The sequence below is a fragment of the Grampus griseus genome, assembly GCF_964374135.1.
Source record: "Grampus griseus genome assembly, chromosome: 13".
Lineage (NCBI taxonomy): Eukaryota > Metazoa > Chordata > Mammalia > Artiodactyla > Delphinidae > Grampus > Grampus griseus.
The window spans coordinates 6,523,299-6,539,182 of NC_139007.1; the positions used below are offsets into that span (position 1 = coordinate 6,523,299).

At 39.8% G+C, this 15,884-nt stretch overlaps 1 protein-coding gene across 2 annotated transcripts in view; it reads right to left on the reverse strand.

Annotated features, from left to right (window-relative positions):
* Positions 1–15,884, reverse strand: part of LMBRD1 (LMBR1 domain containing 1) — a 116,497-nt gene that overhangs the window by 35,866 nt on the left and 64,747 nt on the right. For both annotated transcript variants that reach the window (XM_082669041.1, XM_082669042.1), the window contains exon 9: positions 12,612–12,764. In XM_082669041.1, the coding sequence (XP_082525167.1) occupies positions 12,612–12,764 (153 nt within the window). The remainder of the gene's footprint in view (positions 1–12,611; positions 12,765–15,884) is intronic.

Sequence of the window (15,884 nt, forward strand, 5' to 3'; positions counted from 1 at the left end):
GTCCACTTGTGGTTGACCCTGAAGCTCTGTCTGCACGAGCAGGAAGTGCAGAAGGCAGCACTGCAGTGCCAGCCTGGGTGCTGAACTCATGTCTCCACTCACACACAGCCCCTCAGCAAAGACTGGGAGACTTGCTGGTTCTAGGTGTTTAAGAAAATCATCGTCCAGTTATTAACTAAAGTAACCAAGCAGAAACTTGGGTGACTACACACAACAAAGAATACAGACTCCACAGAATAATTCACAAAAGTCACTAAACAAACAACAACAAAGAGTAATAACAGCAAATCCAGGGGAGACTCTGATCTCCAGAGTTACCACATTATATTATTTAAAACTTCCCAGGTTTTAACCAAAAAAAAAAAAAAAAAAAAAATTAAAGAGACATGCAAAGCAGCAAGAAAGTATGACTAATAGAGAGAAGAAAAAAATCAATAGGCACTGTCCTTGAGGAAGTCCTTGAGGGCGCTGAACTTACTCGACAAAAACTTTAAAGCCACTATTTTAAATATGTTCAAGGAACTAACGAAAAGCATGTCTTAAGAACTAAAACAAATTATGAGAACAATTGCTCACCAAATACAGAATATCAACAAAGAAATGGAAATTTTAAAAAAGGAAGTGAATTGAAATTCTCAAGATGAAAATTATAAAAACTCAAACTAAAAGCTCACTAGAAAACAAAGTGAAAAGTTCAGCAGATTTGATCAGTCAGGAGAAAAGGATCATTAAACCTGAAGATAAATCGATTGAGATGATCAAGGCTGAGGAACAGAATTCGGCTCCTTGAGGTCACAGGACTGAGGTCTTCATCTCTTTGCTGGCTATCAGCTGGGAGCCTCTCAGTTCCTTGAGGGCATTCATTTCCTGCATTCCTTTTCACATCCCCTCCATCCTCAAATCAGTAATGGCAGCTCAAGTCTTACATTCTGAATGTAAGACTTTACTTTAGCACATCTCTCTGACTCTAGCCATGGAAGTTCTCTGCTTTTAAGGACTTGTGCTACTAGATTGGGCCCATCAAGATAATCCAGGGTCAGCTCCATATTTTAAAGTCTGTAACATTAATTGCATCTGCAAAGTCCCTTTTGACATTTCGTGTACATTATACTCACAGGTTCCAGGGATTAGGGCGTGGACATCACTGGGGGAAGACAGAGGCATTCTGTCTATCACAAAAAGTGATAGTGATTCTTTGTTGGATTTAATGTTTTCTGGCACGAATCCTACTTTGTCTAATAGCACGATCATTATCTGCTTTTTTATTGTTTCCACTTGCTCAGTATATCTTTCAATACACATTGTTAGCCTTTGTGAATCACTGTTTTAGGATATAGTTATATCCTGCTTTCTGAGGAAAATTAAAATTTTTCCTTTTAATAGTGAGTTAGATCCATTCACATTTATTGATATGATTAACACGTTTTGTCTCAAAAATATCTTGTTGCTTGATAACTGTGTGTATATTTCCCGTGTTTCTTTCTCCAGTTAATGTGAATTCCTTGCTCTTTGATTTTTAGTTCTTTTGTTAGGAGGGTTTATATTTTTGTTCTAGTGTACTTAAATTTTCATGTGCCCTTAGCCCCCATTTCCTTATTCATTCCTTTACTAAACAATTTATTAGTTTTTACGTGTCCAACCTATTGCCTACGCAGTAATCTATGAGAAATTCTACTTTTCTTTCTCTCCCTTCTTAATTACATTATTTCTATTCATCAGCACGTTTGTGCCTTATTCTCTGCCCTAGCCCACACCTTCTCTCCACAGACCTACAATATTACATGTTCACCATTTTTCCCTTCACTGATGTTTACGTTCTCACCTCTTAATTGGTCAAAGCTTGGCAACGAGTGGATTTCTCAAAAGAGCTCAGGGTACAGATTCTGTAACTGTTTTTCTAAAGGCTATTTTGGCTAAATATAAATTCCTTGGTTCTGCCAACTACAAACTGGCACTTGCCACCTCCCTCTATAAGGACTAGGTCACAAACCGCTGCAGCCGCTGACCTTCAACCCCCTGAAAGGAGCTCAGGGTGGAGATCAGGAGTGAGGCCCTCTGTGCCCTGGGAAAAACGGGCAGAACAGGTCTTCAGATGTTTTCAGGAGACAATGTGATGAGCCCGATTCCTGCATCTCCTCGTATCTAGAAAAGCACTACCATCATCACTGGTGACGTCTGCTCCTCAGGACCAGCAGCCAGCCTCTGCCTCAGTGTGTGCTTGACTGCATGTGCCCCCTTCACTGACATCGTACAGAATACCACCCTTCCCCCCAGCTCCTGCGAGCGGTTCCTCAGAGCTACCCGAGAGGCTGTCTCCAGGGCTATAGTCCGCATTTTGCCCCAAATAAAACTTAACTCACAACTCTCACGTTGTGTGTGGTTTTTTTTTTCAGTGGACAGTTCATACATTTTCATTGAGTTTGTTTGTTTGTTTGTTTGTTTTTAATGTTCCTCCATTCCTGCCTTGCTTTGTATGTTTTTTAAAAAGTCTAACAATGTTGCCCTTGTGAGTTGATTTTTTTTTCTTAGAAATCCTGAGGATTTTTCTTTAATTTTACTAGGAAAATTGCACATAAACTTTCCCAGGTACAAAGTGTCTATTTCATGTCTATTCATGAAATAGAATATGTGGTGCTCCAAGGACAATGGTGCCTCAAGGACAAAGGACGACACTGCTTGAAAAAGTGTCAGTGTTATACCCCCTACCGGACTCTTACTCGCCCTCCCCCCCATGTTGCCATGGTTATGAAATTCCTGAGCCCACCTGGGTGACACCCACCTGGGCAACGGGACCTGTCCCAAATAAGGAAAGGCATCTGCCCTGCCCCACTCCCACCCTACAGAAGGAAGGTATATGTGCCTCGACCAATCAGTAAATGAAATTTTTACCTCGGACCATCCCTTTGTTTTCTGGCTATAAAAACTGATCAACAGCACAAGTTCGGGCTCGACTCTCCCAGACTACTAGGAATTTGGCCCGCTGTTCTGGCACGACCCTTCCGTCTAATAAATCCTGCCTTTACATTCTGCCTTGTGTCTGGAAATTCTTTTCCAACCAGCGTTCGGACCACAACAGAATATTCATGACACGTGGATTCAGGTCTATTTATTTTTCGGTGTTTTGCAGGAGATTATGCATTTCAATATTCTGCTAATTTGTTTTGTTTTGCTCCTGCATGGAAACCACTACACACAGGTAGTTTTTCTTTCTCTTTCATTTCAACACTCCTTTTCTGATCCTTTTTACTTCATCTTGTTTTCCTTCTCTTGGTTATCTTTCTGGCTTTCTTCAAAGCCTCCCCTTACTAAATTTTATTTGATTCTATTCTCCTTTGGACACCTTGGAATTTTGTTTTCATTTTTGAAATTAAGTGTATTTTCCTCCTATTTTCCCCTCTGAGTTCAACTCTCTTCATTTCTACCTGCTTTTTGGCCACTTCTGTTTTTGGTTTTTTAAATAGTGGTAAAATACAAATAACATAAAATTACCATCTTAACCATTTTTAAGTGTACAGTTTAGCTGTGTTAAATACATTCATGCTGTTGTGCAACCAATCTCCAGAATTATTTTCATCTTGCAAAACTGAAACTCTGTACCCATTAAACAACAACTCCCCGTACCTCCTGCCCCCAACCCCTGGAGACCACCACTCTACTTCCTGTCTCTATGAATCTGATTGCTCTAGGTACCTCATATACAGTATTTGTCTTTTTGTGACTGGCTTATCTCACCTAATTTTGGGGGGTTTAAGATCAATCTTAGGCCCACCTCCAAATCTTCTCTCTACCATGCAATTTTTCCCAGATTGTCTTTGCTTAACACAAAGTTTTGCAGTAAGAGCTGGAGAGAAAACTTGCCGGACTTGGGGATTTTTGTTGTTGTTTTTACTTATAAGTACAGTTGATTCTCGTTTGCAGATTTGGCATTTGCAAGCCCACTGCTCACTAAAATTTATTTATGACCTTAAATCAATACATGTGGCTCTTGGCAGTCTTTTGCAGATACATGCAGAGAGGTAAAAATTCTAAGTCACCGGATGCTCCAGTCCCTAGCTGAGGCTGCACCAGGCCACGCTCTGCTTTCTTGTTTCAGCTCTCACACCGTAAACAAGTACCCTGTAAGTGGTCTACTTAGTGCTACATTCTTTGCATTTTTTGTGCTCTTTGTTGGTAACTTTGTTGTTTAAAATGGCCCCCAAGCATAGTGCTGAAGTGCAGTTTGGTTCCTAAGACTAAGAAGGCTATGCTTACTGAGAAAACACATGTGTTAGTTTTGTTCAGGCATGAGTTATACTGCTGTTGGTCCTAAGTTCAATGTTAATGAATCGACATTATGTCAGTTGTTCTTAAACACAAACACATAACAAACAAGGTTATGTATTGATCAGTCACTGATATCCAAGACCCAGTCCAAGCTTTTCTAGGCACTTGAGGCTTACTGCTACGCCAGTGTAAAAATGGGATAGGTCATTTACCCTTACGTGAACTTCAATATCCATACCATAATGTTACTGGTAAAGAGGAGCAGAATGCTCCACCCTAAAATATGCCTCTTTGGCATAAAGATTATTTTAAGCTATTTTTAAGAAACAGTAGAAACAGAAGCTCTGAAAACTGACACTGACAGTTACCCTTTTTAAGAGATATTTACATTTATAAGGGAAATCTCCATTTGTAAAGGTGGAAGAGGGTGATGACCAAATCTTCAGAAACTCTTATCAATGCAGAAGGCAACTACTTAAAGCCCTTCCTGTAAACAAGTATCTAGAAGAATAAAACACCTAGGGAGAAATTTAAACAAGGAGGCAAATGACTGATATACTCTACTTACATACAGTACTTGGGGGGGGGGGGAATTTTGCCACCAGAAAATGTGTCCCTCTGGCATGAGAATTAATCTCGGCTGATTATTTTTAGGAAACAGAAGACTCAGAGTCTTTCTTATTACCACCACGCCCACCCCACCCCGCAGCTGCCTAAAGAATTTAGATAAAGGGCCTGTTCCCAGAATAGAGTTGTCACCAGACATGTCTGCAAGGAATAAGGGCCAGGCGAGGCAGGAAAGTTGGCAGGGCCCGGAGCTCTGAGTCCACTCTGTTCCTTTGTCTCTCCTGGTCTAGCAAACACTTGTCTACCAAACATTGGCTTTTCCATCTCCATGTGAGCTGCCTTCCTCCCCTTTTAAGTCTCAAACCACTACCCCCAACATCCTCCTTTGTCTTTCGCTGAAGGTGGTATTTAAGGAGAAGGTTTCGGCTGTTTTGGCGAGTTATTCAGTTCTCCTGGGTCTCTCCCATGTGTACATGTTATCAAACTTTTGTTTGAATTTCTCCTGTTCATCTGTCTCATGTCAATTTAATTCTTAGACCAGACAGAAGAACCCAGAAGGGAAGAAGAAAATTTCTTCCTCCCCTACAGCTGAAAACTATAAGACACTGCTGACAGAAATTAAAGGAGACATAAATAAATGGAAAGACATCCCATATTTACGGTTTGAAAGACTTAATACGTTAAAAATGACAATACTACTGAAAATGATCTACAGATTCAATGCAATCCCTATGAAAATCACAATGATGTTCTTTGCAGAAACAAGAAAATCCATCATGAAATTCATGTGGAATTTCAAGGAACCCTGAATAGCCAAAACAATCTTGAAAAAGAAGAACAAAGTTACAGGACTCACATTCCCTTATTTCAAAATTTACTACAAAGCCACAGCGATCAAAACAGTATGGTGGGCTTCCCTGGTGGCGCAGTGGTTAAGAATCCGCCTGTCAATGCAGGGGACACGGGTTTGAGCCCTGGTCCGGGAAGATCCCACATGCCACAGAGCAACTAAGCCTGTGTGCCACAACTACTGAAGCCCACGCACCTAGAGCCCATGCTCTGCAACAAGAGAAGCCACCGCAATGAGAAGCCCTCGCACCTCAACGAAGAGTAGCCCCCGCTCGCTGCAACTAGAGAAAGCCCATGCGCAGCAACAAAGATCCAACGCAGCCAAAAATTAATAAATTTATATATATATATATAAACAGTATGGTACTGGCCTAAAGACAGACATAAGGAATGAAAACAGACCCTTGTCCTTCACTATATATAAAAATTAACTCAAGATAGATCAAAGATCTAAATGTAAGGGGTAAAACTATTAAACTCTTAGGGAAAAAACCTTCATGGCATTGTATTTGGCAATTTTTTTTGTATATGACACAAAAAACATAGGTAGCAAAAGCAAAAGTGAACTGGACATCATCAAAATTTAAAAAACTCTGTGTATCAAAGGACATTATCAACAGAATGAAAAGACAAGCCAAGAATAGGAGAATATTTACAAATCATGTATCTGATAAGGAGTAACATTCAGAATGATACAGAGCAAGGCCCTGTGGGTCTCCAGGGAACAAAGCCTTTCTGTGCCCCCCATTTCTCTGATTATAGGAAATAGGCTTCATTCAGCCTCCATGACCTTCCCCGACTTCCAATGGGCAGATTCAAGCAGTTGGTAATTAGGGAAGGGAGGGAATGGGAGACAAGGGAGAAACAAACAGTCAAGAGAAACAATAGTGCAGCCTTGGGGCAAGGTCCTGGTGTCCCAATCAATGCATACACACAAACATATCTTTGAGCTGTTCTGTAGATACTGAAACCCCCTCCAAGTGGGAGAAGTTAATGATTAATGATGGTATGCTGCCCACAGCATGCAGACCCCAGACCAGTTGGAACCTGAAGGCTGATGATGCTGACTCGGGCTTACCTCACCGCCAACCCATCAGAAGAATGCAAGCCCATCACTGCCTTGATCCTTATCACCTACCTGAAAGCAGGAGCCCTGACTATAAGACCTCTCCCTATTCCCCAGGGAGGGGGGCACTAGCGCTAGGCTGCTGTGTTCCCTCTTTGCCTGTCAAAGAGATAAAGCTACTCTTTCTCTTTCCTCCAAAACTCTGTCTCTGAATTTCTAGTCAGCACCAGAGCACAGAGGGCCAATATTTTGGCAACAAGAATATTAAAAACAAACAAACAAAAAAACCCAAATAAACATTTCTCCAAAGTAAAGATACAAAGCCAACAATCAAGTGAAAAGATGCTCAATGTCACTAATCGTTAAGGAAATGAAAATGAAAACCACAATGAGATATCACTTCACAACAATAAGGTTGGCTATTATCAAAACAAAGGAAAATAAGTGTTGACAATGATATGGATAAACTGGAACCCTGTGCCTTACTGGTGGGTGTGTAAAATGGTGCAGCCACTGTGGAAAACAATTTGTAGGTTCTTCAAAAAGTTATACCAGGACTGACACAAGATCTCTCAATTCCATTTTTAGGTATATACTCAAAAGAACTGAAAGCAGGGACTCAAACAGATACTTGTATACCAATTACCTTGGAAGCATTATTCACAATAGCCAAAAGTTGGAAATAACCCAAATGTCCACCAACAGATGGATGGACAAACAAAAAGACGAATGGAGAAACAAAACTGATATTATTCAGCCTTAAAAAGGAATGAAATTTTGATACACCAAAAATATGGATGGGGCTTCCCTGGTGGTGCAGTGGTTGAGAGTCCGCCTGCCGATGCAGGGCACACGGGTTCGTGCCCCGGTCCGGGAAGATCCCACATGCCGCGGAGCGGCTGGGCCCGTGAGCCATGGCCGCTGAGCCTGTGCGTCCGGAGCCTGTGCTCCGCAACGGGAGAGGCCACAACAGTGAGAGGCCCAAGTACCGCAAAAACAAAAAAAAACAAAAAAAAACGGATGATCTTTGAAGACATTATGTGAAGTCAAATAAGCCAGACACAAAAGGACATATAATTCACTTATATGAGGTAACTAGAATAGGAAAATTCAGAGAGACGGAAAAGAGAATAGAGGTCATTAAGGGATATAAGCTGGGCAGGGGTGAAACAGGAGGGAACGGGGCAGGGCACCACCTTTAAAAGAATGACAGAGCTGTTGGATATGACATCACCTGGTTAGAACCAACTAGGTTCAAGATGGTGGAAGATTCAAATTCCAGTGACACTGAGCCTCATTTATATGCTCAACATAATACATTAGCTAAATGACATATCCACAGGTGCCATGATGGTTCTGAGGCTGACCAAAAAAATGTCAACAAGTGGGCGGGGCCCAATTCCTGGAAATCTCCGCCCCTTCTCCAAGATAGTTGGAATAATACCCCCACTCCTTTCCTTATGAAATTACCCAGCCCATAAAAACTAACCATGCCGTATTTCAGGGCCTCTCACCTTCTGAGATGGCCCACACTCTGTCTGTGGAGTGTGTTTCTCCCAGGACCATGCTTGCCTTTTAAGACGGACTGCATTCTGTCTATGGACCGTATATCTCTCTAAATAAATGCATTTCTTACCTATCACTTTGTCGCTCACTGAATTCTTTCTGCGACGAGACATCAAGAACCTGAGCTTCATTAAGTCCTGAGACCAGGTATGTGATCTCAACTAAAAGACAGTGAGTTCAAGTCCCAGTCTGAGTCAGGTGGTTTCATGGGTATGGGGGGTGGAGGTGCAGAATGGAGAGTTATTTTTGAATGTTCTGTTTGGGACGATGAAAGGTTCTGGAAATGGAGAGTGGTGACAGTTGCACAAGACTGTGAATGTAAGTAATGCCACACCAACAAATAGTTTAAATGGTAAATTGTATGTTATGTATGTTTTACCACAATAAAAAAAAAGTCTGAAAAAATAAGTGATAAAATTATGGACATGAATTTATAATATCTCTTTATAAATATAAGAGGTATAAATATACAATAATAGGTGTACATATAGTAAAATCTCAAGTTTTATTTAAAACCTAATGGATCTGTAGGTTACCCAGGCCAATTTAGCTGTACACACTCGAAGAATGCCCATCTGTCAGGGGCAAGTTTAATCAAGTGTCTAATGAAGATTAGACTGTATGCTTAGAAGTGTGCTCGGTATTATATATAAATGCTCTTTTAAGGACCCATTAACTTATTCTAATTAGATGCTTATTTTTATAAGTGCCTTCAACTCAAAACTAATTTTCTTTCTTGAGTTCCATGGCAGTATTCAAGAAGTTGAAAAATCTATATATAGAACTGTAACAATAGCAGCTGCAATTTTTTGAGCTGCTTACATCAAAAGGCACAGCATACATTATTTCATTTAATTCCCATAACAAAAATAAGTACATAACTCCATTACATGAATGAGAAAGATGAGGTGTAGCAAGGTGAAGTAACAAGAGTTTATACGGCTGGTGAGGAGCAGAGCAAGGACTCAACACTACATGTATGTGACAGAAAAGCCATGCTCTGAACCCCTGTGCCTCTGACATGAGACACACATATGCTAGGCAATCATGGAAGTGTGAAATCACAAGATCACTTGCATCTTGGGGGGGCGGGGGGGAGCTACTCTTATGAAAAATAATTATAACATTTTCTTATAAAAAATGGCAAATTGTGGTGTAATTTAATACACTTTATAATAAAGCAAACCTGGATTACATACAGCACCGAACACTACCACCAAATTTTGAGACAGACATAACTTTAAAGAAATTCTGCACCAGGAGCTTCTCAGAGGTGTCAAACGACCTCCAGCATGGCTGAGCAGTGCAGAGCGGGGAGCGGCCCTGTCTGCCTGCTCCCACTGGGACCACCGGGATGCTAATGTTTGAGAAGCACGAACAGCACAGCTTCCCATTTTCTGAGTTACATCTGTATAATAAATCATTTTCATACTTCATGTGAGAAAAACTCATGTTAAAGCCTCAATTACATAACAGTAAGTTTGCATCCTCAGATTTTTCCATCAGGCATGACTACTACTAACTAATCCTAAGTGTTTCCTATTATTCCTAACTTAAAACCAGATAATAGGTAAGAATTCCAATCAGTATTCGAGAATACTGATTTATTTATATAACAAAAGGAATAAATGGTAAACTGACGGTACTGGAAGTTTTAGCCCGTGCAGTAAGGAGAAAAAAAATCGGAAATCTTATATTTGAAAGGAAGAAGTAAAACTGTCTTCTAACACTGACATAATCATGTATATAAAAATTCCTTGGGAATCTATAATAAAGCTACTAGAACTAATAATTTAGCCAGGCTGCATGATACAAGGCCAATGCACAGAAACGAATTTCTACATACTAGCAACAAGTAATTGAGAATTGAAATTAAACAAAATAATGTGTAATATTATAAATGAAGATATAGATAAATTTATCAAAATACCTGCAAGACCTCTATACTGAGAACTACAAAACACTGCTGAGAGAAAATTACGATAACATAAATAAACGGAAAGATATCACGTTCATGGATTAGAAGAGTCAATATTAAGGTAACAATTCTCCCCAAATTCACCTACTGATTCAAAGTAATCCCAATAGAAATTCCACTGGGTGTTTTGCGGAGTTAAGAGTCAATTCTAAATTTGTATGGAAATGCAAAGGATCTAGCAGAGCCGAAACAATATTGAAAAAGGAAAACAAAACTGAAGAACTGACATGCTTGATTTCATGACTGATTATAAAGCTCTAGTAATCAAGTTTTAGCATAAGAACATGTAGATCAACGGAACAGAAGAGAGTCCACAAACAGAGCCACACATATATACAATCGATTTGACAAAAGTACCAAGGAAATTCAATGAGCAAAGGATAGTCTTGTCAAAAGAATAAAAAAAGGTGCTGAAACAACTAGCTATCCATATGGAAAATAAAATAAACTTTGACCCCTAAGTCACATCGTTCCACAAAATTAACTTAAAATGGACCACAAACCTAAAATATAAGAACTAAAACTATCATCTAGAAGAAACTCAGGAGAAAATGCTCTCTATAAAAACTTAAGAAACATCTCTTTGAATGACAGTGTTGAGACAACATAAAAGCAAGGCATAAACTAGGGGTCAACATTAAGAATACACAAATTTGACAAAGTACTTGATTCAGAATATACAAAGAAGTCTCATTACTCGCTCATAAAACAAAAACCTAACTTTCAAAGTGGCCAAAGATTTAAACAGGTCTTTGAGAAAAGATAAACAAATGGCCAATAAGAATACAAAAAGATGCTTAATATCATTAGTCACCAGGGAAATGCAAATCAAAACCATGAGGTAAGATCATACACCCATTAAAACAACTATCACATCACAGTTACAATATGAGTTGACAAGGATGTGAAGCAACTGGAAATCTCATGCTGCTGTGGGAATGCAGAATGGTGCAACCACTTTGAAAAATACTTCACTTATTATAAAGTGAAATGTATATTAAACATTAGACCCAGCAATTCTACTCCTAGGCATTTACTCAAGAAAAATGAATGAATGTGTAGGTGTCTACACAAAGATTTGTACACAATGCTCACATCAGCATTAATCATAATAGCCTCAAACTGGAAACAACTCGAATCCCCACTAACAGGTGAGTGGATAAACAAATTGTGATACAGACACACTGGAATACTACTCAGCAAGAAAACAAAATGAACCACTGAAAAGAAATGCAGTAACATGCATGGTATCTCAAAAGCACTGTGCTGAGCAAAGAAGCCAGACAAAAGCCTCTATATGCCATGACTCCCCAGAACACATAGAAGTAAACCTCGATGACAGAAGGCCATCAGTGGGTGGCTGGAGTCTGAGCTCAGTGGCACAGGGGAAGACATAAAGTAGCTTTCTGTAGTGATGTAGATCTTCTATACCTACATGCCTACATTTGGCGAAATCAATCTGCACACTTAATAGTTGATTTGAAAGTCCCTCTAAACACAGGTACAGTGAAATGGCACAAAGCACTTTTGAAACAAGGCAGCTAATGTTAGTGACCAAGTTATAAATATTTATAAAGAAGCTATATAAACAATTTAGAATTAAGGGGTGAGCAGGGTTTCTTCATACTTTTGGTGCTATGAAGACAATCACCTTGGCAAAAGGGACCGAGGTGAGTCTTAAGAAAGGTTTAAAAGTGATACACAGTAGATCTAACTGATTATGGTATGTTTTTGAAGAAGTCTTTCAAAAGAGAAGCTTTTTAGGTAAGCAGTCAGTGCATTTCCTCATTTCCTTTTGAATTATAAGAGGAAGACCACAGTCTGAAGAATTCAAGGCTAGCTAATGATGGTTTAAAAAAAAAAAGGGAAATTAATGGTTTTCCATCTTAAATAATACTTTTACATACTTTCAGAAACATGCCACCTCACAATGAAGCAAATTCTATTGAAATTTTCAATCTGAATATTGAAATCTGCCTATCTGAGAAAGGTCTAATATGGGTCCCAGATCTCCTACAGAAAAGTACAACCTTGTAAAACCAGGAGAATACCACATTACTTACCTACATTTTAATTTAAATCCCCCCAAACCTCTGTTATAATACTTACATGACACACGAGTAAATGAAGCTCAGAGAGGTTACGTACCTTGCCCAAACTACCAAATATCAGAGCTGTGATTTAAAACCAGATTATTTCAACTGCGAAACCCATGCTCTTAAGTTCCACGCTGCAATGCCTCACAAGGAGAACTCAGCCTCTCTGAGAGGTACTACAGAAACTTGGAAGAGTGACAGCATAATTTTGTAAAACCCCACTTACCTTCAGGGGACGCAGGGCACCACAGAATTTAGTCCACCAGCTATTTTCAATGAATTCTAAGTGCCTCTCTCTTTTCCTAAGTGTTCGTAACCTTTCTTCAAGTTGTTTTAAGGCGCGTTTATCCCTTGCTGGCAAAGGTCGACCATCTTTGCTCTGCAAATAACAGAACAAAATAAAAGTGTTTTTTTACCATTAAGGTCTTTATAAAGTACCCATCAGATTTAGCAGATCAGGCAACACAAATTTTTTTGGCTCGATTTGACTCCTTTGGCAAATTTACAAATTGGAAAAAAAAAAAAAGAACCCAACAACTTCTATGTGACAACACACATCTCTGAACCCAGATCAGTGTCAGAATGCGATGTGAATGTGTGTACGTTTAATGCTGAACGTCCTCTTGATCCCCGTTTTCCAAATACCGTATATGGTAAAGTCATGTGGAGACAGATAAATATTTTTAAAAACATCCTTTTTATGAGGCACTTTATGTTCTTTGCTCAGTTATTCTCCTTCATCTCCAAATTCCTCATCCTATCCCTTGTCTTAACATATCTGGTCCTACGTTCTCTCTCCTTTTGGTCGAGAGACTGTGTTACAGTGTATCTGAGCTGAGGCTTCTCAGCCTGACTCAAACACCAGCAGAGTGATGCAGTACTCGTATGCGGTGTGCACAGGTTTTTATAACAATCGCTAAGAGCCAGCGCTTTCCTATTCTCTATTTACATTTGCAAATGAGTTATGTTTTCTTCGGCTGGCCTACCTGACAGATAATTCTCATCTATATTCATATGATATTTACCGTAACCATGAGCAGTACCTTTCTGTGGCGTCCAGGTGACACTTTCCCACTCGAACTCCCCCCCTGCCCATAAGTGTCTTCAACTCGGTACAATAATAAACCACAATAACAAGACAACTGCTAAATACTGAAAAGGTGAAATATAAATTTGTTTGCTTTTATTGAAGGACCAAGAAAATATTTACACGGGACAACATTTTTCTTTCTTTCTTTTTTTTTTTTAAGTTTTTGGCCAGGCCATGCGGCTTGTGGGATCTTAGTTTCCCAACCAGGGATTGAACCCCCAGGCCCTCAGCAGTGACAGAGTTGAGTCCTAACTACTGGACTGCCAGGGAATTCCCGGGACGTTTTTAAACTGTAAAAGCGTTAATAATTAGAGTGTTAAAATCCCTATCAAGGTTTAAATAGGATGCTGGGGGACACGCCGGCCAGTGCTCTGCAGCACAGCCCAGAGCAGCATCAATGTGGAATAAGGGACACACGCATTGTTCATTATTTCTATGTATTTCTTGTCCGGGCAGACTTTTCATAAGGGGATGTCAGGGTCACAGCGACCTCTCCACAAGACGGCACTGCAATGCTCTGTTCCTGATTGTGTTGCTTCCCAAACGTCACATGCATAACAATCAACAGGAGGGTCCGTTCAACGCAGGTTTCTAGACCCTACCCCGAGAGAACACGACTTAGTTAGGTCCCGGGTGGGGCCCGGAATTTGCATTTCTGCCAAATTCCCAGGAGATGCTGATGCTACTGGTCCAGAGACCATACTTTGCATACATGGGGCTATTATTATTATTTAACTATCTTCACTGCTTTAGGTACACTGGTTATTATCAAATTGTATCCCTTACAGAAGGGTATTTTCTGAAGACCAGAGGAATAAGGTATCTCCCTCCAGAAGACAGATCCAGGTCATGATACTTCAAGCGTGTGGTACTTTATGTCTTAACTACACAATTTTTCTCAAAACTGCCATTCTAATATCAAAAGGATACCAACAAGGTAGATTTATTTCACTGCTGGCATTCCCTATTTCAGGAAAATAATTTTTTAGTAAGCTGATTTAAGGGTCCACTGAAAACACACTCAAATTATCTGCCCATTTGCCGAAGCATCAGTGGGATGAATGGAGGCCCGCTCTGCTGTACCAACTGTCTAAACCAAAGTAAGAAGAACTGTGGTCAGACAGACACCAGGAGAGACACCCAGCAGTCAACCAATATTTCATTTGGAAAAAAAAAAAAGGAAGTTACACAGCATATAAACAATATCCTTTGTTGGAAAAACAGTAAAACGTGAAAGCTGCCCCTCCCACGGTCCCCAACGACCACCCCCTCTTCTGTGGTTATCGCTGTCACAGAGACCATGCATATCTATGTGTCTACATGTGTCCCTCTGTGTAAACATACTTATGTTTTTTGTTTTACATAATAGGTAACATTTCCTGTGCCTTATTCTCCTTAAATCTTCCAAATAAATCTCTGAGGTTGATAATAGCATTTTTTTTTTTTTTTTTTTTTTTTTTTTTGCGGTACACGGGCCTCTCATTGCTGTGGCCTCTCCCCTTGCGGAGCACAGGCTCCAGACGCGCAGGCTCAGCGGCCATGGCTCGGACCCAGCCGCTCTGCGGCATGTGGGATCCTCCCGGTCCAGGGCACGAACCCGCGTCCCCTGCATCGGCAAGCGGACTCCCAACCACTGCACCACCAGGGAAGCCCGATAACAGCATTTTATTCATTTATTAGATGAGGAAAATAAGGCCCACAGATATTACCTACATAATCAGGAGAGCCAGAATTTAAACTGAGAAAGTGTAACTTAATTTCATAAGATACATTCTCTAAGCTACATAAATCTACCTCATTCCTTTTCATCATTGCACAGCACATTATACCATGATATTTTAATTTAACAAATACCTTATTTTTGAACATTTAGATTATTTTCTTTTTTGAGGGGGCAGGGACATGAATATCCTTATTCACCTGGGTACAAGCGCATACATACAATCCAGTGAGATAGGCTCCTAGACATCTGCTGGATTAAAATTTAATTATTAAAAGGTACGTTGTTTGTGCATTTGTGTGTACAGGCACACCTGACAACATTCAGTTTTCTTTTAAAAGCTGTATATTTTATATTCCCTCAAACAGTATTCCTATCCCCAAATTCTTATCAACCCCTGACGAAGGTAAAAAATTTAAAGACTTCTAAAGGATAAAAAAATACTGAGTTGCTCAAATTACCAGCCATCCTGGTTTTAGCAATAAAAGTCCCTTCATGTTCTGGAAAACTCCTCAGGTCCCACACAAACTGGGATCTTAGTCAACCTACTCATTACTAATGAGCTGAAGCATCACTTCATATTTTCACTGAAGAGTTTAATTTCTCCTTCAGTAAACTGTCTATTTAGGTCTTCTGTTCATTATTTCTATGTATTTCTTGTCTTTTTTTCTTCTTGACTTAAAGATGCT